This window comes from Mauremys mutica, chromosome 4, assembly GCF_020497125.1.
Source record: "Mauremys mutica isolate MM-2020 ecotype Southern chromosome 4, ASM2049712v1, whole genome shotgun sequence".
Taxonomy (NCBI): domain Eukaryota; kingdom Metazoa; phylum Chordata; order Testudines; family Geoemydidae; genus Mauremys; species Mauremys mutica.
Genome location: NC_059075.1, coordinates 123,659,473 through 123,683,824, shown reverse-complemented (window position 1 = coordinate 123,683,824; position 24,352 = coordinate 123,659,473). Strand labels below are relative to the sequence as shown.

Below are 24,352 nucleotides of genomic sequence, written 5' to 3'. Positions count from 1 at the left end.
TTTGAGCAGGGAGTTGGACTAGATGACCTCCTGAGGTCCCTTCCAACCCTGATATTCTATGATTCTATAATCACTTCCTTACACCAATCCATACTGTGAACCCCCCTCCCACCATTTCACAAGTGGTTATATCATGCATAAATACATTGCATGGCAATAAACCCCTTACACCTCCCCAAGCTCTGAACGCCCCCCCCGTCCCCAAATCAGTGAGCCCCATCCCCCCCCCCCCCAGGAATATTCAAAAAAGGTACTATTTCCCCTCTGCCATTGGCCCATGCACCTCCATAAAAGTGAGAGTACAAAGCATCCTGGACTTCTGTTGCCCAGGTGCATCCAGCTCTAGCTGTAGTGGGTGCACTTTCTGGCTGAGTGTAGCAATTCAGTGACTACTCACTGTCATAAGTCCATTCAGGGGTAAATGACTCACCTACGCCTTCAACAAGCCACAGTGATGTGGCATCCAAATGGGTCTGTAAATGTCTCCAACGGGATTTCAGTCTGCCAAAAACAACCATTCTACACCCACTAAGAGTGTAATTAAACTGTCTTTTGCCAGAATCTCTGAAATCTGGATACAGGTTCATAAGCCAAAGCAAAGGAGGGTATGCAGGGCTCCCCAGAATAACTGTGGGAGTAGTAACTCCATTTATGATACTGTCATTTGGTGGGAATAGTGTCCCAGCCTGTCCATGAATGTAGACCTCCGATTGGCAAAAAAACCTGTCATCATGAACTTTCCCAATGCAACCTACGTTGACATTCATAAATCTGTGTTCAACGAGGGCCTGCATAACTATATAGTATTACAGTTTATGGGCTGCTCGTGCTCCTTGAGGAGAGCAAACTGTGAGTACATGAGTCCATCAGTGGCCCAGGTGCAGTTTGGAAACCCCATTCTCTCAAAGCCAGCCCCATTCTCTCAAAGCCAGTTACTTCAGGAGTATCTTTTATGCCTGCCACCATGGGATAAACCACATACCTGATTGCCTCAGAAACCTCTGCAACCACTTTACTCACAGTTGACTTTCCAACACCAAAACTGGTTGGCAACGGACCTGTAGCAGTCTGCGGTAGCCAACTTCCAGATAGGTATAGCAATCTACTTCTGGACTGAGGTGACTGCTGTCATGTGTGTGTCTTTATGCTGGAGGGTTGGGGCAAGCTGCTCACAAAGCTCCAGAAATGTAGCTTTCTTTGTGCAAAAGTTCTGGACCTGCTGCTGCTCATCCCAGGTCTGCATGACAATGTGATCCCAGTAGTCTGTGCATATAGCCCTGCTTCAGAAGTGCTGATTTACATAGGGATTATCAGTGGCTGTAATTAGTGTCATGAGCAACATCATGCCATGTCTGCGTCCTCCTTGCTCCAACATAAGCTCTGTCTGGTGCCTCTGGTGGGTCAGAAAATACCATTGAAATGTCCTCCAGTGTCTCATGGAAGCGCTGCACATTTCCTGACATAGGCATGAAAGTGCAAGCAAGAGAATTTCTTCAGAAGGTGCCTCCTCCATGTTTCTGGCTCCGGCAGTTGGGAGCACACAGACCAAAATGACACCACATCAGGATGTGTTGACCAGCTGTTCAAACTTCTTGTAATGTGCAGGGCGGGCAGTCAAGTTTTCCCACAGTGCACCAAGGTCAAAGGCTAGAGCAGCCACATTTTGGGAGGGCACTAGGAATCTTCTATGATTCTGTGATTTTAAGTCTGGGATATGGTTGGTTTGACTTGAGTCTGCATGCTGTAGTGTGGATCCCAGAACCCTAGGCTTGAGCTCAGGTTTGAAAATTCTTAACATAGGGTTAACAATCAGTGTAGATGTTCAAGCCCTGGATTCTCCAACCCAGCGTCATCTGACTTGAATCCCATAATCCTGGGCTTACATTGCAGTGTAGACATAGCAGTTAAACCCCTATTGCTTGCCCATGTTAGCTGACTTGGGCTTGCCCAAGCTCCGAGTCCCCCCAAAGAGGGAACGGCTCCAGCCCGAGCCCGAATGTCTACACCACAATTTTACAGTCCTGCGAGCCTGAGTCAGCTGACACAAGCCAGCCACAAATGATTAACTGCAGTGTAGACATACCCTTAGGGACCCAATCAAAGGTACTATGTTTTTCCTTAATGATTTGGTACAGCTCAGAATAAGAACAGATTTTTTCGTTGCCACTAAGCCATTCAGCAGCCACTGTCTCTTCTTAGGAATTGAGTCAGGTAAAGGAGGAGGTGTCTCTAGAGGCTTTCTTAACTCTAATGGAAGCCTTTTTTCTGGGTGAGGTGGTGAGAAGAACAGATCATTTTGAGGAGTTACTCAATTTCTAGGTAGGAGACCTATTCCCAGGAGTCTCCAGGATGGCTGCAAGAAGATTTACTGGGCAGAAGAACCAGGAATGAGGGCTCTCTAACATCTTAATGTGACCATCTCACTGAGGAACATGAGTCCCTAGGCAGACAAACATCAGGGAAGGGAACATTCCTGAGAGGCTGGGGCTTACTGGTATAGAGAGCAGCATAGTCAGATTTGGGCACGCCAATAGAGTGATGGGGTAGTGGGTTCTTCATCTAAAATGTCCTTGAGGTAGAGTTCTGCCACATCACTAATCCCTGTGGTCAGGGTCTGGAGTTGCCAGTGGGGGATGGAAAGGAAGGAGGGAGCAGAACAGTAAAAAGGAGGATTTCAGTTAAATCTCACAGGGTTAGCAGCCCAAATCCTCTGAGCAAAACTGTTATGAAGTTGTTCATTGTAGCACAAAAGCAACAAGACCGATGCTGTAATACTGTTCTGGGTTTACATGTGATGATCCTGGAAGGTGCTAAAATCTTGAGTCTATTAGTAGCTTTTGTGGCACTGGCTAAAACAACAGTCTCTAGGCTAAGGAATTCCTGCTGATTTGAGAACGGGGAATGCTTCTGAGGTTTAGAGTGTTGTCACTGCTGACTGATGTCTTTGTTCATTACAACTTCACAAACTAAAAATAACCAACCTAAAGAAACTTAAATTTGATATTGTTTTCATATAATCTAGGTTAAATGATATGTGGACGATTGGCCTACAGGACAGAGAGCTAACATGCTGGGAAGAGGTAAGCTCTGAATCACAACAATACAGCACTTCCTCTTGGTGTTTTTACATAATTTTACATTTTCTATTTCAGATTGTATTGTTGTTTCCTCAGAGTGTAATTTCATACATACTTAGCAGGAAACTGAATATTTCTTTGTTTCTGCTGTGTGCAGATTTGATTTCAGCTTCAGTTTTTCCTTTCAGTTGGGAAAACCAGGTCTGGTTTGAACCTTTTTGTACATCTAGTCTGATCATCTGTATAGCACAGACCAGAGAGTTTCACCAAGTGATTCCTGCATCCAGCTCATAACTTCTGGTTGAGCCTAGAGCAGATTTTCTCAAAGATATGCAGGAATCACTTGGTGAAATTCTCTGGCCTGTGCTATAAGACACACAGTCCTGTCCTAGTTTTAAAACTTCAGGTGATGGAGAATCCATGACATCTGTAGATATATTGTTCCAATGGTTAATTATTGTTACTAGTAAAAATGTACGTCTTCTTTTTAGCCTGAATTTGTCTAGATTTAGCTTCCAGCTGTTGGATCTTGTTATGCTTTTGTCTGCTAGATTACAGCCCTTCTTTCCATGTGGATATTTATAGACTGTGAACAAGTCACCTCTTAATCCTTTCTTGGATAAACTAAATTCACTGAGCTTCTGTAATATCTAACTCTAAGGGTATGTCTACACTACAAAATTATATTGATTCTATAGAAGTTGATTTTTAGAAATCAATTTTATATAGTCGATTGCGTATGTCCACACTAAGCGCATTAAGTCGGCAGAGTGTGTCCTCACTACCATGGCTAGCATTGACTTATGGAGCGGTGCACTGTGGGTAGCTATCCCACAGTTCCCACAGTCTCCGCTGCCCATTGGAATTATGGGTTAAGCTCCCAATGCCTGATGGGACAAAAACATTGTCGCAGGTGGTTTTGGGTACATGTCGTCAGTCGCCCCTCCCTCCGTGAAAGCAACAGCAGACAATCGTTTCGCGCCAGACACCAGGGTGATTAGAAGAGCACAGCAAGGCGCACTACACATCAGAGAGGCTTTGAAATCAGTTTCATGACTGGCCAGGCTTCAGTGTGACAGTTGCATGTGTTTCTCCTTGATGCAAACCTGCCCCCTTTGTTGATTTTAATTCCCTGTATGCCAACCACCCTCCCCCCTTCAGAATAAAGTAATCATTGTTTTGAAACCATTCTTTCTTTATTAATTAAAAAAAAAAGAGATAACGGACAAGGTAGCCCGGGTGGGGTGGGGGAGGAGGGAAGGACAAGGGCACATTGCTTATTGTAGCCACACTACAAATCAAATTGTTTGAATGACAGCCTTCTGTTGCTTGGGCCATCCTCTGGAGTGGAGTGGCTGGGTGCCCAGAGCCTCCCTTTCCTTTTTCCCCACGCATTCTTGGGCATTTGGCTGAGGAGACTATTGAACATGGGGAGGAGGGTAGGCGGTTATACAGTGGATGCAGTGGGGGTCTGTGCTTTTGTTGGCTTTTCTGCAGCTCCAACAGACGCTTGATCATGTCTGTTCGCTCCCCTATTAGCCTCAGCATTGCGTCCTGTCTCCGCTCTTCGCACTCATGTAATTCTTTGCTGTCCTCTGTCACTGAATGCCTCCATGCATTTAGCTGTGCCCTATCAGTGTGGGAGGACTGCATGAGCTCGGAAAACATCTCATTGCGAGTGTGTTTTTTTCACCTTCTAATCTGCAATAACCTCAGGGACAGAGATGATAGGGGGAGCGTAGAAACATTCTACACTCTACGATTCTGGGGGTACTGCAGGGTCACCTGTGCTGCTGAGTTCACCACGCTGACCAAACAGGAAATGAAATTCAAAAGTTCCTGGGGCTTTTCCTGTGTCCCTGGCTAGTGCATCGGAGTTCAAAGTGCTGTCCAGAGCGGTCACAATGGAGCACTCTGGGATAGCTCCCGGAGGCCAATACCGTCGATTTGCGGCCACACTACCCCAAATTCGACCTAGCAAAGTCAATTTTAGCGCTACTCCCCTTGCCGGGAAGGAGTACAGCAGTCGATTTTAAGAGCCCTTTAGGTCAACGGAATGGGGTTGGTTGTGTGGACGCATTCATTTTTAAATCGACCTAACACGGTTAAATTCGACCTAACCCTGTAGTGTAGACCAGGCCTAAGGCAGTTTTCCAGACCTCTACTCATTCTTGTAGTATTTTCTGACCCCAGCTGAATTTGTCAGCCTCTTTTTTTTTTTTTTTTAAATTAAGTGAGGACACCAGAACTGGACAACAAATCCTTGGAATGCTGGGAAAGTTCAAGAGGATTAGTATTTAAAGGTATAAAGAGGATGGCCTAGGTAATTATAGGCCACTTAGCTTGACATTGATCCTGGGTCAAATAATGGAAAAGCCGATAGAAGATGCAGTCACTAAAGATTTAAAGGATGGCAGTGTAATTAATGCCAATCCACATGGTTTGATAGAAATTAAGTTGTGTCAAACAAACATGATTTTTTTATGAGATTACAAGTTTCATTGGCAAAGGCAATTCTATTGACATATTTAGATTTCTGTAAGGGAAGTGACTTTGGACTACTCCATATTCTGATATAAAAAAATAGCAATACACAAAATGAAGAAAGCACACTAGATGGGTTAAGTACTGGCTGACTGGTAGACCTCAGAAAGTAATTATAAATGGAGAATCACCATTCTGTGCTGGCATTTCTAGTGGAGTTCCCTAAGAATCTCTTCTTGGCCCAATGCTATTCAATGTCTTTATCAATTACTGTAATGGTCCTTTCTTGGGGAGCATGGTCTACTGGTCACGGCTGCAACTCCTGACTGCTAAGGGGGTTTGTGAGACTTCCTGAATGGCAAACAGGATGGGGGATCAGTTGATTCCAATGATGCAGGTCTTCTGACATAAAGATTTTTAGCATCTGCTTCAGGGTTCAGTTGAAGTGTTCAACCAGGCCATCCATTTGCAGATGATAAACTGACACAGACTTGTTTCATCAAGTAGGACATGAAGTTTGTGTTTTGGTCGGTGACAATCTCCTTGGGAATGCTTACTTGAGCAAAGACTTTCAGTAGTTCCATGGCAATAGTCTTTGCATTGGTGTTATGTAGTGGGATTGCCTCAGGATAGCGAGTAGCATAATCGACTATCACCAATAGGTGTTTGTATCTGGCGGCACTTTTTTCTAGGGGGCCAACCGGGTCTATACCAATGCATTTGAAGGGGACATCGATGATGAGAGAGGGATGAGAGGGGCTTTTACCTCACCTTTTGGCTCAACTAGCTGATGTTCAGGGCAGGAGTTGCAGAAGTTTTTAACTTCTTGATGTACGCCAAGTCAGAAGAAGCGGTCTAAGATCTGGGCCAAAGTTTTCTTCTGTCCAAGGTGACCTGCAGAGGAGATGGCATGGGCCAGTCACATGACTTCTCATCGATGCGACTGAGGGATGAGGAGTTGTGACCGAATTTTTCCCATCCGATGGACTTTGAGGGTATTGCTCAGCCTGGTGGGGATCTACAACCTCACTTTTAACCACTGGAAGTTGTTCATATGCATGGCTCAAGGTCTCATCTTCCCTCTGGTCCTTCATGAAATCAGTCTCTTGGGTCAGTAAGTCCCCTTCCTAGAGTGGGGTTTGTAATGTCTCCTCATTAGGAGGATCTTCCGGCAGCACTTCCTCTTGGCTGGAACCCCCTGCCCTGGGGTCCCGCTCCCAATCTACTCCAGCCAGTGTCATGTGCTGGGGTTCCCTGCCTACTCTGGTTCCCTTGGGCGCTTCCTCCAGGTTCCCGGGAGTAGGTCTACATCCCCTCAATATGTCAGAGAAGTGTTCCCAATCCTGACCCAAAATAACATGGTAGGCTAGGGTTGGGGCTAGCCCCACTATGAGGGGAGCTTAGTATTCTCCCCTGTGATGGCCTCTACCTATGGCACTGGGATAGGGTTTAATATCCCCATAAATGCACTGCAGGGAGATGGTCTTCCTGGGGGCTTCAGGGTAGGGGACCAAGTCATCCCAGACCAGAGTTTGCTCACACACAGAGTTTAGGCCTAGACCTACTACCTCGGTCCCATTTATTTGTACAGGAACTGTTACCTTTGCTGGGGTGCGCTTTCAGGCACAGCTCTCTGGCATCCATACTTGCCCAGAGTTGCACTCCATATAGGGGCATTCCTGATAATGGTGTCCCTGATGCCCACAGGAGAAACAGGCCCCCATGTTTAGCCCCAGGACTGCTGGTTGGGAACTGGGCCTCTCGGAATGTCTTCCCCCAGATGCTTGGTCCCCTCACCCTTCCTGGCTTTTGGGTGGGGAAGTCCCTTAGGGACCCCAGGCTTTATGTTTGGGCTGAGGTTGGAGAGACTGGGGTTTCTCCTGGGTTCCCAGCCCTGGGCTTGAGGGGTGGCTGGGCCCCTGATAGGCTGCGGCACTCTGTGTAGCTTCTGTCTTCCCTGGTTGGCTTCCCCCTTTTGTCAAGGGGTATCTCTGGTGTCAAGCAACGACTCAGATGCGGGAGTTAGAGCTGTCTCAGCTGCCAGATAGTTTTCCATCAGTCACACAGCATAGGTAAGTGACTCTGGTCGATGTCTGAGCACCCAGTCCCTGCCCCCGTTTGGGAGGATTTGGTCAAACTGCTCCACCAGGATGAGTTCGGCCACCTCTACTCCAGGCCGCCCTTCTGGCTTTAGTCACCTCCAACATAGATCTCGCAGTTTCTGGGTGACAAACCAGGGTTGAGCCCCAAGAGGGTACCTCTCCCTGTGGAACCTCTGGCAGAAGGTTTCCTCGGTAATGTTGAGGTAGTCTAAGATGGCCACTCTGACTTGAGGGCAGTCTTGGGTGGTCTCTGCATCCAGTCCTTGGTTTACGGGCTGTGCTGGTCAGGGGCCATTGGACAGCTGTCGCCACCTGCTCAAATGTCATCAGAAAAATCTCGGGATCATCCTCAGGGCCCATCTTTGTGAGCTTCATGGGTACTGGTGGGGTTCCTGGGCTTGGTCCCAGGCCCCCCAATGGAGAAGTTCCAGGGGACCCTTGGGGCTTCATTAACGCCACAACTTGTACTAACCTTTGCTGCTGTTCCTGTTTCTGGGCCCCTAAGTCCTGAATCAGTTGCTGTTGCTGGGCGGCCATTTGCTGCAGGAGCTGTTGCTGTTGCTCTGCCTGCTGCTGCTAGTTCTCAGTCATCCATTTTAGCAACCATTCTGACTCCATCTCTGATGGCCTACGAGCCCATGGTATTCTACATTCAGGTGGTTTGGCTGTCGAGGTCAGTCAGTTTCCCCTTCTCTCAGGGGTGGGGTGTTTCCTACATTCTCCACCAATTTGTAACGGACCTCTCTTGGGAAGCATGGCCTAGTGGTCATGGCTGCCACTACTGACTGCCAAGGGGGTTGTGGGGAGGGGAGCCCGAGCCCTCCTACTCCACTGGGCTCCAACCCAGAGCCCTTTGGGCTACCAGTAGTCTGGCAATCAAGGCTGCTTAAGACTGTCTTCCCTGGGCTTCTTCCTCTTGTCCACCCCCTCAGGGTCAGCTTAGTCCAAGGCTTTCCTATGGTGGGGGAACCCAAACCACAATAAGTAAAGGGGGTTACCAAAGTCCAGCGTCCAGAGGATACTTCCCTTGCTGGTTGTCTATGGGGTGGGTCCTCTCTTCACTCAGGCCTGGTCTACACTAGGACTTTAATTCGAATTTAGCAGTGTTAATTCGAATTAACCGCGCACCCGTCCACACCAGGAAGCCATTTAATTCGACCTAGAGGGCTCTTTAGTTCGAATTCGGTACTCCACCCCGACGAGGGGAGTAGCGCTAAATTCGACATGGCTATGTCAAATTAGGCTAGGTGTGGATGCAAATCGAACTTAGTAGCTCTGGGAGCTATCCCACAGTGCACCACTGTGTTGACGCTCTGGACAGCAGTCCGAGCTCAGATGTTCTGATCAGCCATACAGGAAAAGCCCCGGGAAAATTTGAATTCCTTTTCCTGTCTGGCCAGTTGGAATCTCAATTCCTGGTTGGACATTGTGGCGAGCTCAGCAGCACTGGCAGCGATGCAGAGCTCTCCAGCAGAGGAGTCCATGCAATCTCAGAGTAGAAAGAGGGCCCCAGCATGGACTGACCGGGAAGTCTTGGATCTGATCGCTGTGTGGGGCGATGAGTCTGTGCTTTCGGAGCTGCGCTCCAAAAAACGGAATGCAAAGACCTACGAGAAGGTCTCCAAAGCCATGGCACTCAGAGGATACAGCCGGGATGCAAAGCAGTGCCGCGTGAAAATCAAGGACCTGAAACAAGGCTACCAAAAAATCAAAGCGGCAAACGGACGCTCCGGAGCCCAGCCCCAGACATGCCGCTTCTACGAGGCACTGCATGCCATTCTCGGTGGGTCTGCCACCACTGCCCCACCAGTGACCGTGGACTCTGAGGATGGGATAGTGTCGACGGGCAGTTCCTCGGCGATGTTCGCTGATGGGGAAGATGAGGAAGGGTTTGTGGAGGACGAGGCAGGCGACAGCGGTTACAATACTGCTTTCCCCGACAGCCAGGATCTCTTCATCACCCTCACAGAGATCCCCTACCAACCCTCCCCGGCCGTTAACCCGGACTCCGAATCGGGAAGGATCAGTCGGTAAGTGCTATAAACATGTAAACATTTATTTTTTAACAAAACAGGAATAAAAACTATATAAAAAGAAGGTCAATGCATATAGGGATCGAACAGAAATCCTCTTGGGACAGTTCCACGAAGCTGTCGGAGAGGTACTCGAAAAGCCTCCGCAGGAGGTTCCTGGGGAGAGGTGCCTTATTGGGTGCTCCGTGGAAGCACACTCTTCCGCGCCAGGCCATCCTGAGGTATAGTGGGAGCATTGCCTCGACCAGCATGGCAGCATAGGGCCCTGGTCTGTGCAGGGATTCACGCAGCATGCGCTCTCTGTTTCTCCTGGAGACCCGCATCAGGGTGATCTCGCTCGGCGACTGCTGCATCTAATTAGGGGAATTACTTTAATGTTACTATTGTGAATGCTTGACTTTTCCTTTGCATAACAATGACCGTCGTTTAACAGCCACGTTTTGGAGGCTGCAGAGGAAAAGCATACAGGGATCTTTCCCGGGGACAGCCGCGAGGGGGTGGAACAGGGTCAGACTTTATGCTTTCCAGATTGCCTGCAGCAGGAGGGCACTGCTATCCATTAACTGTTAAGCAGCCTAAAGTTTACGGCTTACCAGGCCTGGCTGCTACACGGATTCTGCTGTCCTGCCCCGCTCGTCCGATCTCCAGTGCAAGACCCCAGGCAATGAAAGCGAATGCTGAAAATTCGAACTTGTCCTGAGAGCACATGAGATTAGGTGCCCTGTATGGTCTTGTTCACAGAAACTGAGTAGACTGTGTTCAGTGTTCGCAAACATGTATCTTTGCAAGGAAATCACTTCCTTTTTCCCATCACACAGCTGCGGCTGTTTCCCGACCTGCCCCGGCATCCCCCTCACAGAGGCTGGCGCAGATTAGGCGGCGAAAGAAAAAGACTCGGGACGAGATGTTCGCTGAACTGATGGCCTGCTCCAGAGCCGAGGTGGCCCAGCAGAGCCAGTGGAGGGAGACCCTCTCTCAGCAGCAGCGCTCACACAGCGAACGGGAGGACAGGTGGCGGCAGGAAGACCAGCAGGCGACTCAAACGCTGCTTGGACTAATGAGGGAGCAAATGGACACGCTCCGGCGCCTTGTGGATGTTCTGCAGGACCGCAGGCAGGAGCAGAGAGCCCCCCTGAACTGTATCTGCAACCGCCCTCCCCCGCCACAAAGTCCTGTCCCCCCCTCACCCAAAATCACAAGAAGGAGGGGCGCTAGGGGCTGTGAAAACTGTCACTCCACCCCAGCAGAGCGCTCATGTACCAAACAGCTCTCATTCCCTAAAGTATGAGAATTGCTTGCCTTCCTGGCTCACCCAATCCAAAATCCCAGTTTCATCCCCCAACTGTGTAGTTGAGTATTAAAAATAGTTTGCTGTTCATTACTGTTTCCGTCATGTTTCTTTGCAGAAGACTTTGTGTGAAGGGGGGGGAGGGGTTTGTTAATTGCATAGGACAGCCACCATTACCAGGGTACAGACATGGGGGCAGGATCAACAGCAGGTCACACACAGAGTGCAGTCACTAGGCACCCGGGTCACTCTGGGAGGTGTCTGCTGCCCCAGGTCAGTCTGGGAGGTGTATGTTGCCCCAGGGTCCGAGCGCCTGGCATCCACAAATGGCAAGGCAGGCTGCCCTTACCATGCCCTTCCACCCTAGCCATGAACCTCTCCGATGCCCTGAGCCCCAGCCAGAGCTATCATCCCCCCACACCTACTCACCCTTCCCACACACCCCTCACCCCTTCCTGCAAACCCACCCCTTCCTGCACACCCTCCTGTAACCGTCCTCCCCCCAGAGACCGCTGTAGGAGCAGGAGCCTGTCAGTCCTCGAGTGTAGAAGCGGTCTGTACATCACTGCACACCGTACCCACCACAGTATGCGTCCCTGTTGGAACCCTTGAACGAGAATTCGTTAGTAAAGAAAACTTTGTTAATTAAAAATGTTCCAATAACTTTATTTTTAAACGTCTGTTGGAAGGGGGGAAACCTGGTGAACGGGGTATGTAACCGCTGAAAAAAGTCAATAGTAACTGAAACAGGGGCAGGTTCAGCTTCTCTGTAAAGAGACTGGACAGTCATAGGTTACCCTGCTCTCTGAGGAACCTAGCTTTCAAAGCCTCCCAGATGCACAGCGCTTCCCGCTGGGCTCTTCTAATCGCACGGGTGTCTGGCTGAGCGTAATCAGCAGCCAGGCGATTTGCCTCAACCTCCCATCCCGCCATAAAGGTCTCCCCCTTGCTCTCACAGAGATTGTGGAGCACACAGCAAGCTGCAATAACAATGGGGATATTGGTTTTGCTGAGATCCGAGCGAGTCAGTAAGCTCCTCCATCTCCCCTTGAGACGTCCGAAAGCACACTCCACCACCATTCTGCACTTGCTCAGCCGGTAGTTGAAGAGCTCCTTGTCACTGTCCAGGGCGCCTGTATAGGGCTTCATGAGCCAGGGCATTAGCGGGTAGGCTGGGTCCCCGAGGATCACTGTAGGCATCTCCACATCCCCAACACTTACTTTGTGGTCCGGGAAGAAACTACCTTCCTGCAGGCGTCTAAACAGACCAGAGTTCCTGAACACACGCGCATCATGAACCTTGCCTGGCCACCCGACGTAGATGTTGGTAAAACGTCCCCTATGGTCCACCAGTGCTTGCAGCACCATTGAAAAGTAGCCCTTTCGGTTAATATACTGGCTGGCCTGGTGGGCCGGTCCCAGGATAGGGATGTGAGTGCCATCTATAGCCCCACCGCAGTTTGGGAATCCCATCGCGGCGAAGCCATCTATGACGACCTGGACGTTACCCAGGGTCACTACCTTTGAGAGCAGTAGGTCAACGATTGCGTGGGCTACTTGCATCACAGCAACCCCCACGGTAGATTTGCCCACGCCAAAGTGGTTCGCTACTGACCGGTAGCTGTCTGGCGTTGCAAGTTTCCAGAGGGCTATGGCCACTCGCTTCTGCACACTCAGGGCTGCTCGCATCCGGGTGTCCTGGCGCTTCAGGGCAGGGGCCAGCAAGTCACACAGTTCAAGGAAAGTGCCCTTACGCATCCTGAAGTTTCGCAGCCACTGTGATTCATCCCAGACCTGCAGCACTATGCGGTCCCACCAGTCCGTGCTTGTTTCCCGGGCCCAGAATCGCCGTCCCATAGCATGAACGTGACCCATTGCCACCACGATCTCCGCAGCGCGGGATCCCGTGCTCTGTGAGAGGTCTGTGCCACTCTGACACTTCCTGTCCTCACCGCGCTGCCGGAGCCTCCTCGCCCGATTTCTCAGCAGCTGACTGTGGAAGAGGTGTTCGATAAGGTGCGAGGAGTTGACAACGGCCATAAGTGCAGCGATGATCGCAGCGGGCTCCATGCTCGCAGTGCTGTGGCGTCCGCGCTGTCACTGACCAGAAAAGTGCGCGAACAGAGTTCCCGCCGGCGCTTTCAGGGAGAGAGGGCGGGAGTGACGGTTGAATGACGACAGTTACCCAAAACCACCCTCGACACATTTTTCCCCCAGCAGGCATTGGGGGCTCTACCCAGCATTCCAATGGGAAGCGGGGACTGCGGGAACTGTGGGATAGCTGCCCAGAATGCACCGCTTCCAATGTCGACGCTTGCCCCGTTAGTGTGGACTCACAAAGTCGAATTAGTGTCCTTAGTGTGGATACACAAATTCGAATTCATAAGGTCGAATCCACAAATTCGACCTAAGTTAAATCGAACTACTCTTGTAGTGTAGACATACGCTCAGGGAGGGCCCTTTTGGGCAGCTGTGTCAGACATTTAGGCTTCCCTCTGCTCTGCTCTGCAGGAGCTGTGGGCTGCAGGTCTGCTGACCTCCAGCTCTGCCACCCAAATGAGCTAATTCCCTGCCTTTTAAATCCTCCAGCAGATGGAGCATTTGTTGTAGGTGTGTTGGGGCAAGGCTGAGTGAGCCCAAAATGATCCCTTAACCCCTTGTTGCCCAGTGTGGAGTTTGTACATATCATCACAATAAGAACATAACATAAGAACATAAGAACGGCCGTACCGGGTCAGATCAAAGGTCCATCTAGCCCAGTATCCTGTCTACTGACAGTGGCCAATGCCAGGTGCCCCAGAGGGAGTGAACCTAACAGGCAATGATCAAGTGATCTCTCTCATGCCATCCATCTCCATCCTCTGACAAGCAGAGGCTAGGGACACCATTCCTTACTCATCCTGGCTAATAGCCATTTATGGACTTAACCACTATGAATTTATCCAGTTCTCTTTTAAATGCTGTTATAGTCCTAGCCTTCACAATCTCCTCAGGTAAGAAGTTCCACAAGTTGACTGTGCGCTGCGGGAAGAAGAACTTCCTTTTTTTCGTTTTAAACCTGCTGCCTATTAATTTCATTTGGTGACCCCTAATTCTTGTATTATGGGAATAAGTAAATAACTTTTCCTTATCCACTTTCTCCACATCACTCATGATTTTATATACTCTGTCATATCCCCCCTTAGTCTCCTCTTTTCCAAGCTGAAGAGTCCTAGCCTCTTTAATCTTTCTTCATATGGGACCCTCTCCAAACCCCTAATCATTTTAGTTGCCCTTTTCTGAACCTTTTCTAATGCCAGTATATCTTTTTTGAGATGAGGAGACCACATCTGTACGCAGTATTCAAGATGTGGGCGTACCATCGATTTATATAAGGGCAATAATATATTCTCTGTCCCCTTTTTAATGGTTACTAACATCCTGTTTGCTTTTTGACTGCCTCTGCACACTGCATGGACATCTTCAGAGAACTATCCACGATGACTCCAAGATCTTTTTCCTGACTCGTAGCTAAATTAGCCCCCATCATATTGTATGTGTAGTTGGGGTTATTTTTTCCAATGTGCATTACTTTAGATGTATCCACATTAAATTTCATTTGCCATTTTGTTGCCCAATCACTTAGTTTTGTGAGATCTTTTTGAAGTTCTTCACAGTCTGCTTTGGTCTTAACTATCTTGAGCAGTTTAGTATCATCTGCAAACTTTGCCACCTCACTGTTTACCCCTTTCTCCAGATCATTTATGAATAAGTTGAATAGGATTGGTCCTAGGACTGACCCTTGGGGAACACCACTAGTTACCCCTCTCTATTTTGAGAATTTACCATTAATTCCTACCCTTTGTTCCCTGTCTTTTAACCAGTTCTCAGTCCATGAAAGGACCTTCCCTTTTATCCCATGACAGCTTAATTTACATAAGAGCCTTTGGTGAGGGACCTTGTCAAAGGCTTTCTGGAAATCTAAGTACACTATGTCCACTGGATCCCCCTTGTCCACATGTTTGTTGACCCCTTCAAAGAACTCTAATAGATTAGAATGTCCCAGAAGAAAATAAAAAAATGCTGGTAAAGAAGATCAGTTCTACTGAGTGATCTGGATTGCCTGGTTAATCTGGATTCACCTGAACAACATGTGTTTTTTATACAGCTAAATGCAAGGTTGTATATCTAGGAACCAATAATGAAGATCACTCTTATAGGAATTGGGGGCTGGGCCCATATTTTGGAAAGCAGTGACTCAGAAAATGAGTTAGTGGTCAGGTGGATAATTATCATGACCTCTCATTTTGATGAGGCACCTAAGAGAGCCAATCTGTTTAAGCTTTGGTTTATGCACTGAATGATAAGTTGTTGAACAGCCAGCTCAACTTGGTTTATGAAGTCAACTTGCCCTACCTAAAAATGTGTAAGTAGGCACACGGAAAGGAAAAACTTACCAAACTGGGGTTACCAAACCTGTCCATTTGCTCTGGTCTGATTTGGTTTGCAATCTGTAGGTTTTTTTATACATTACTTATTTTTCTTATATTACAATTTACAACTAACTGTGTAACTTATTATCCAATCACTAGCAAAGAGAAACTGTGGTTTAAACATTCTGTTGTGCATTATATTTCCATGAAAACAACTTTGACCAATACAACTGAATATAAGCTGAAAACCTGTTTTTGCTAATTACTTCATTTTGCCCTTTTGCAGTTGGAACTTCTATTCACCTACAACACTTATCCCTTGTGGTTTTTAGCATAGTAGAAAAACAACTTAAAATAGGTTATGAGAGTATATTATGTTCTTTTACTTTAAAACAATCAAACTAGTAAATTTCCACTGTATGTGTGTGTCTCTCTCTCTCTCTCTTAACGTTACTTGCAAGGCTTTATGGGAGTTCTTTAGTGTAGTTGTAATATATGCTTAAGCTTTAGGCCTTATTTGTCAACATGCAATATTTTGATGTATAAACAAGGGTATGTTGAATAGAAGAGTGTATTGACTAGAAGTAAGTGAGGTGTTATTACTATCGTATGATGGCATTACTGGATACTCTCTCCAGCTCTGGTATGCGTGCTGTCAAAAGATAGTCCTTCCAAGCTTGTTAATAATATATCTTGGAAGCTATGTTAAATCATGTGTTTAAGATTGTGACGCTGGCAGACCAGGTTGCAGCTCATGCCTAGGTCTCACTGACACTGACACATGCATAGCTGGAAATCAGTCTGGCTCCCCTGTGTGTTAGCATTGTTAAAATAGATACTAAGTTTATAAGACTGTGCTTAGTGTTTGGACTTTATGAAATGCTAGTGAGTTGCTGCCTGTGTTAATCTCACTTATAATAGCTGTATCCCACGTTATAAGGTAATATTTAAGTGTGTGCTTTGTAACTATAAAAGTGTTTGCTGTGAAACTGGAAGCCCCCCAGTCAGCAGAGCAGCATTACCAAGTGTGAAATTCTAGTTTACCATAAGAGGTGTCACTTCCTGCCCAGCAAAAGAAGACCTATAGACAACAGATAAACCATTGTGAAACATCAGTGGAAAAATACTTTATTTGTTGCTCCCCCCCATGAAGAGGGGATGTGCACAAACCCTCATCCCATCACAGTTTGAACTCTGGGGGAAGGGAATAAAAATCTTTGACCAGAAGGAGCTGTATCACTATGCTGCCTGGAATTTGGAGAGGGTGACATTTCTAAGCATAAACAAAGGATCTCTAAGCTGCTTAGCTTTGGTTAGTTAGTCCTAAAGGATGTATAAAGCTTGCACATTACAGCAGCTTCTATTACTTTTTGGAACCTAAGACTGTAACTCATTTGTGTATGTGTTAGTTAACTTGCTTTAACCTTGTAAATAACTCTTTTTTGGTTTTCCCCCTAATTAATAAATATTTAGTTAGTTTATTATAGCATTGGCTACAAGTGTTGTCTTTGGTGAGAGGTCTACTATGCACTTGACTGGGGTAAGTGACTGGTCCTTTGAGACTGGGAGTAACCTGAATATTATTGTGCTTTTTGGTATCAGGGACTATCTGTCAAAAAGGAAAGTTTGCTTCAGTGGCAAGATAGACTGAAGTAAACCAAGGGAACTGTTTGTAACTCCATGTTAAGATTGTTATAGTGTTTGAGGAGTTCACACTTGATACTTGGTTGGTGAAATATAATTATGGAACACACAAACAATTTGGGTCTTGTGCCCTGCTTCTTAACAGTCTGCTCTGAGGTTGGCACTCACGGTTGTGAGCCACTCCAGACAACTTGATTCAGATCTCCAACTATTAGAGATCAAGATGAGACCTAATGTGGGGGGCTGACTAGCTCATATCCGCCTACTGTGGTTTTTTTATATCCTACTCTTAAGTATCTGGATCATCTGGTACTGGCCACTGTAGGAGACAGGATACTGGACTAGATAGCTGGACCTGAGGTCTGATCCAGCTTGCAGTTCTTATGTCTTCTCCAAACCCTTTACGTAGATATTGGCTTAAGCCCTGAAATATGAGTTTTAACAGATACTGCTAAGAGGAGAGTTTTGGAGGGTGTAGCTGCAGACTCCATACTTGGAGGTAATGGGACTTGGTGAGTGGCGCATTTGGTCAGTCTGTGGGTTGACTGTCTGCTCTCTGAGTATGGGCTGCATAGCTGCCCCTGAATAAGCATCTGAGACAGATCTGTGTGTTGGTGCCTTGGTAAAGCCATGAGGCTCTGACCCTTGGAGCTTTGTTCAGCCTCACTGTTTAACCTTTCTGAGTGATTAATCTCTCCTTGGTGGTGAGGAGCAGAACTGAGCTGAGCTAAACAAAGAGACTTGGTATAAAAAGTCATTTGCTAGGTGAACTTGAGAGACACAAACAGAGGCAACTATCAGAAGAGTTTTGAGGTCAGTTTAGAGAGGCTCTCCTTCAAGGTTCAGCTCTACATGTGATTTCAGGATTGTGAGCGATGGAACAGTGATCATGATTTGAAACAGATGTGCCATGTTTTTTTTTCCTTCCTGACATCAGAAGGGACTTCCTATGCATGGAGAGTAAGTTAGTGGCTGTGCTGGAGGAAAAAATTCTTGGATTGGAGGGGGAAGTAGATGCTACTGAGAATTAGAGAAGCTGAGGAGTTTCTAGGCAGCCTGGTTCAGGAAACATCAGTACCCCAGGATCAAAGAAGAAAGGAGCTGGCCACCAAAAAGTTTGAAAGAGAGAAAATTAGACAAGAGGTCTGGTAGTTCATAACCACCAGAGGCAAAAGATCATGTCAGCATTCTTCATGGGTGGAGACAGACGAGGATGAGCAGGCTATAACTACCAGAGAAAAGAGCACCGGAGGAATTCCATACATCTAGAAGTTTGCTGTCGATACCAGGTCCTCAATGTGGAAATTGTGGAAGATACCTCTCAAGATACAGATAGTCCAAGGGAATGGAGAAATGTATGGGACATCCCTGTGGATGGCAGCTCAGCCCGACCTGTAAGAAAAGCAAGCTTGTCCACAAATAGTTCTCCAACTGTTCATGGAAGACAGATGATCCTTGTTGGGGATTCAATGCTTACATGAATAGAAAGAACGTTCTACAAGGAACAGGCAGAGAACAGGACAGTATGCTGCCTTCCTGGAGCAAAGACATGAGACATCACTCTAAGATTGAATAGATTTCTGAAGTTGATGGGCAAAGATCCATTGGTGTTGGGTCATATTGACACTAATGACACTGCATTGTGGGATATCTGGCAGATAATATATGAGTTCAGGTAACTTGGAAGCATGCTGAAGAAGAAGCAATCTTCTGGTTTCCTTCACTTATGTGTAAAGCTAAGATTTGGTCACGCATATTTTTAGTAAAAGTCACAGATAGGTCACGGGCTTCCGTTAATTTTTCTTTATTGCCCGTGAACTTGCATAAAAGGACCTAGGGGTTACAGTGGACGAGAAGCTGGATATGAGTCAATAGTGTGCCCTTGTTGCCAAGAAGGCTAATGGCATTTTGGGCTGTATAAGTGGGAGCATTGCCAGCAGATCAAGGGATGTGATCATTCCCCTCTTTTTGGCATTGGAGAGACCTCATCTGGAGTACTGTGCCAGTTTTGGGCCCCACACTACAAGAAAGATGTGGAAAAATTGGAAAGAGTCCAGCAGAGGGCAACAAAAATGATTAGAGGGCTGGAGCACATGACTTATGACCAGGGTCGGCAACCTTTCAGAAGTGATGTGCCGAGTCTTCATTTATACACTCTAATTTAAGGCTTCACATGCCAGTAATACATTTTAACGTTTTTTAGAAGGTCTCTCTATAAGTCTCTATATATTATATAACCAAGCTACTGTTATATGTAAAGTAAACAAGGTTTTCAAAATGTTTCAGAAGCTTTATTTAAAATTAAATTAAAATGCAGATCTTATCAGTTTAGTGTAATCCTTGCCCTTGCTGAGTTTTCCAGTGTCTGGCACGTATTTGGATACTTTAAGCTGCACACAGGCTTCTGAGTGATCAGTTGTTAACCAGCTCTGAGAGGGACAGAGGACAGATTTCATGTGTGAAAATACCTGTTCACACAGGTATGTGGATCCAAATGCTGAAAGCATTGCAAATGCAATTTTCTTCAAACAGTTAAATTTCACTGGCAGGAATGTCCAGCAGGTCAGAATAGAGGCCCCGTGATCTCTCTCGGCAGCTTCAAGTGCGCTCTGCAGATCCACAAACTTTGATGTCCACAATTCTGAGCTTTTTAACTGAATGAGTTGCATTTCGAAAACTTCAACACCCATCCACTGAAATAAAGACAAATCCAAGTCACTTTCGTTGAACTTTTCAGGTTTAATTAGAAAAGAAAGCATTGGGCCAAATCACTGGAAATCTTGAAATCTGTGAGAAAATTCTGATTCCATGTACTTTCCAATGTCATCGACATTGACAGTGCAACGTGTCGATAGCTCTTTTATGAGTTGGAAGTAGCGGAAAGTAGAAGTTTGAATATCCCTGGAAGGGATAGCTCAGTGGTTTGAGCATTGGCCTGCTAAACCCAGGGTTGTGAGTTCAATCTTTGAGAGGGCCATTTGGGGATTGGTCCTGCTTTGAGCAGGGAGTTGGACTAGATGATCTCCCAAGGTCCCTTCCAACCCTAATAATCTATGATTCTATGGAAAAAAACTGCTAGTTTCACAACAAATGCTTTCCAGGCTTCATAAAGATCCAGAACTGTTTGCCCTGGAGACAGAGGTTGAGTTTCTTTAGGTGAACAGTGATATCAGTTAGAAACATGAGCTTACACAGCCATTTGTCATCATCCAGTTTGGAGTAATTTTGTTCTTTTTCCGACAAAAAGGCCTTGATTGCATCAAAACAGTTTACAAAGTGCACCAAAACCTTGCCACGACTTAGCCACCGAATGTTGCTGTGAAGTGGGATGTCATAAGCACTGTCCATCTCTTCTAGCAGTGCTTGAAATTGTCTGAGTCAAAGCAGATCAAGCAACAAGGAAATTCACAATTCGCACCACTGTATTCATCACATTATTAAGCTCTGAATTAGAAATTTTAGCACACAGGTTTTCTTGATGGATGATACAGTGAAATTTAACTGTCAGACGGCGAATTTGATCTTCAAGTAACTTTACAAATCCCTTCTGTTTTCCGACTATGGCAGGAGCACCATCTGTTGTCACACAAAATATTTTTCTGATGTCAACTTCTTGTTTTTCAAAATGGTTTACAAAACTTTCCAGTATATCTTCCCCCTTTGTTGTGCCATGCAGGGGTTTTAGGCAACAAAGTTCCCCTTGGATTTTATCGGAAGCACAATATCTTGCAACAACTGCCAAACGTGGAACATTGTTTATATCCACGCTCCCATCAACTGCAACACTAAACACTGCTATGTCTTTCAATGCAGTCGTCTGCTTTTCCTTAATGTTTTCTGCCATTTCACTTATGCGTGTCTCAACTGTTCTGGTTTATTCTAGATATGATTGTATCTTTATTTGGCAAATCATTGAACAAAATCTCCGAACTGCTGAGAAAACCTTTTTATATATTCCCCATCTGTAAACAGCTTTCTGTTTTTTTCAATGCACTGTGCAATCTTGTAACTTCCTTCTGTAGCTTGCTTTTTACTTACACTTAAGCTTTTAAAAACACTGCTTTGTTTCTCATAGGCTGCTACTGCCTTTTTGATCGATTCAGTCTTGTCTGCTTCGTCAAGAAAGGTTTTCTTGTGCTTCGTTTCAAAATGTCGTCGAACACTTGATGTCGATAAACAACACTTTCATAACAGAAAGCAGAAATAGCACAGTCCTTCTTTTCAATAAATCCTAATGCGTCTGTCCAAGCAGGCTGAAATGATCGGACATCTAGCTTCGCTTTCTTAAGAGCTGCCATTTTATCAAATGTTCCCTTCAACTCTCAGTGGGAAAAAAAATGGCAATAGAAGGCAGGCACAAGGTCAAACACAGCATGGTCTGACATAAGCAATTTTAAGATGGGGGTGCTGAGCTGCACCCAGGGCCGGCTCTAGGCACCAGCGTTCCAAGTATGTGCCTGGGGTGGCACTTTTCAAGGGGCGGTGCTCCAGTTTTTTGTTTGTTTGTTTGCTTTGGCAGTGGCACTCTGGCCCTCCTTTTTTAATTTTTTTATTTTTTATTTTTTTGCTTGGGGTGGCAAAAAACCTGGAGCCAGCCCTGGCTGCACCCCCTCTTGCCTTGTGTGCAACCCTCACTGTCCCAGGCTAGGGACAGTGGGCCACAGCGGGGAGGCTGCAGAGCAGTGATCCAAGGCCAGGAGTAGAGCCCAGGATGGCCTGCTGGGACTCCAGGCCGGAAAGCAGGCTGAGCAAGGCTGGTGATCCAGCCTGGAACCCCAGATCAGCTGCTGAGGTGAGTGGAGCTAGCGGCTGGTAGGGCTGAGCAGGGCCGGAGGCTTGGACCCTTTCTGGCAGGGGGCCTGCGCTGGAACTCCAACCGGAAGCAAGGTGAGTGGGGCTGCGGCGGGGACCCCAGCTGGCAAGGGGCCAGCAGCGGGAACCCCAGAGCAGCATTTGAGCGGCTCAGCCCGCCGCCGCTCTGGGGTTCCGACCGCTGGCTCCTGCCAGCCAGGGTCTCAGCCCGCTGCCAGCCTGGGGTTCCTTCACCAGGCCAGCAGCAGGCGCTGAGTGGGACTGGCGGTGGGACCCCGGCTGGCATGATTCTATAACCTATCTGTGATTTTTACTAAAAATATGTGTAACTACATAGGGAGCTGCAGGCTTCCCACACCACTGGTGGCTCCAAGGTTGAGGCACCCCCATCACCTTTGGTGGCTCTGGCTCAAAGCTCTGGAGCACCCCCGCTGGACACAGTGTCTCCCTACTCCGGGGCAACCGCATGACCAGGAGCTGCGGAGCACCCATGCCACCCATGGCAGCCAGTAGCTCCCGGGGCCCCACTGCCTGCAGTGGCCTGGAGCTCCCAGCGGCCCCGCTACCCGCAGTAGCTGGGAGCTGCAGAGTGGCCCTGCTGCCCACGGCTGCTGAGAGCTGCATGGCACCCCTGCCACCCTCTGCAGCTAGGAGCTCGGCCCGGCAGTTCCCAGCTGCCGGGGTGGCGGTAGCTGGGACGATACAGCTCCCAGGCGCCGGGGGCTCAAGTCACAGAGGTCTCTGGAAGTCACGGATTCAGTGACTTCCATGACCTCCATGACAAAGTCGTAGCCCTACTCATGGTACAATAAAAATGAGTGCTGGCTAGGAGAGTGTTGTAGTGTGGAGGGTTTTGGTTTTGTGAAACATTGGTGCACCTTCTGTGGGGAAAGGGGGATGTATTGTTTGGATGGCCTCCACCTCAATAGAAGGGGAACCAATCTCCTTGGGGGACAGGCTGGTTAGAGTAGTCAGGAGGGTGTTAAATGCATAGCAGAAGGGGAGGGTAAAAAGAGGGAAGATATGAGCTCTCATGTAACACAGAATCAAGATGTTGAGAACAAATTAATCAAGGAACCAAAGGGCATGAAGAAAAGAAATTGTATAATTGCCTGTACACCAATACTAGGAACCTGGGTTCATGGGCAGCGGGTATCACAGGCCAGGGGAGGCTGAGCCTCCCCAAACAGCCAGGCATGGCCCCGCCTATGTTTCGCCCCCAGGATCCCTCCTGCTTCCTGCTCTTCTCCTGTGGCCCAGGCTGGGGCTAGGGCTGGTCTATGACCAGGGACTTGGAGTGGCTGGGGCCGGTGCTCGCACTGCCCGGGGCTGAGGATGCTGGGGCCATGCCACCAGGACAGTGTACTGGGGGCCACACCGCCCACCCGGCACTCTGGGGCATTGGGGCGGCTCGGGGCTGAGGCGGGGAGGGGGCGACCATGTGGGGGGGCCCTCTGGGCTCTCGTAGGGGTGGGAGGCCGGAAGCAACGGGGGAGAGAAGGGGCTGGGGGCTAGACTCAACGAACGGCGGTTCACGCGCTGCTCATGCCTGGTTAACAGGGAATTTATGAGTATAAATTCAATCTAGTGGGTATTAGTGAAAGTTATTGGGATGATTTGCACAATTGGAATGCTAAATTCAATGGTTATAACCCATTTAAGAAGGATTGAGTGGACAAAAGGGGAGAGGCGCTCTGTCAAAAATGGCATTACCTATTTCTGAGTCACCGATAACTCAGAAGAAGATAATTTTGAATGCTTTGTGGATCAATGTCCTAAAAGATAAAGCACACGATGGGTTATTAGTTGGTGCCTGCTACAGACCCCCAAGTAACATTGGAGAACAGGATTACTGCCTCCTATCTATAATGTGTAGGAAAAATGCTGTGTGATCATGGGTATCTTCAAGTTCAGTGGCATATGCTGGAGGTCTCATGCTGCAGGTACTAAGACATCCTTGGAATTTCTTGATATTATAGTTGATCACATTCATAATGTGCAAACAAAATAAAGTCTAGACCAGTAATGTACATACTTGGTGTTTTGAAAGGCAAACTTCACAAAGCTTAAAAGAATTATGAGCCAGATCAGCTGGGAGGAAGAATTTAAGAATTTAAAAATGTGACTGATAATTGGGAATTGCTTAAGAACAATTTACTAGAAGTCCAAAAAGCCACAATCTCAGTATCAAGGAAGAAGGTCTTATTAGTTAAAATGCTGGCTTGGTTTAGAGGGGAAGTGAAGGCATCTCTCTCTCTCTCTCTCTCTCTCTCTCAAAAGCATCCACATCCCCAAATGGAATAAAGGGGGAGTTGATAGTGAATATAAATCAGAAGCCAGGCATTATAGAAAATTGAGGAGGGAAGCAAAGGGACACAAGGAGAAATCTATGGTCAGCAGAGTTAAAGACAAGATAAGAAGCTGAGAAGTTTACAAGGAACAAAAAGAATCCTAACCATGGTTTTGGTCTATTAGATGGAAATGACAGAATTATCAATAA

The 24,352-nt window shown here is 47.2% G+C and overlaps 1 protein-coding gene across 6 annotated transcripts in view; it reads left to right on the top strand.

The window, feature by feature from the left end:
- The window catches only part of LZTR1 (leucine zipper like transcription regulator 1), a 277,535-nt gene that overhangs the window by 79,055 nt on the left and 174,128 nt on the right, over window positions 1-24,352 (top strand). For all 6 annotated transcript variants that reach the window (XM_045017155.1, XM_045017157.1, XM_045017154.1 and 3 more), the window contains one exon: window positions 3,023-3,080. In XM_045017155.1, the coding sequence (XP_044873090.1) occupies window positions 3,023-3,080 (58 nt within the window). The remainder of the gene's footprint in view (window positions 1-3,022; window positions 3,081-24,352) is intronic.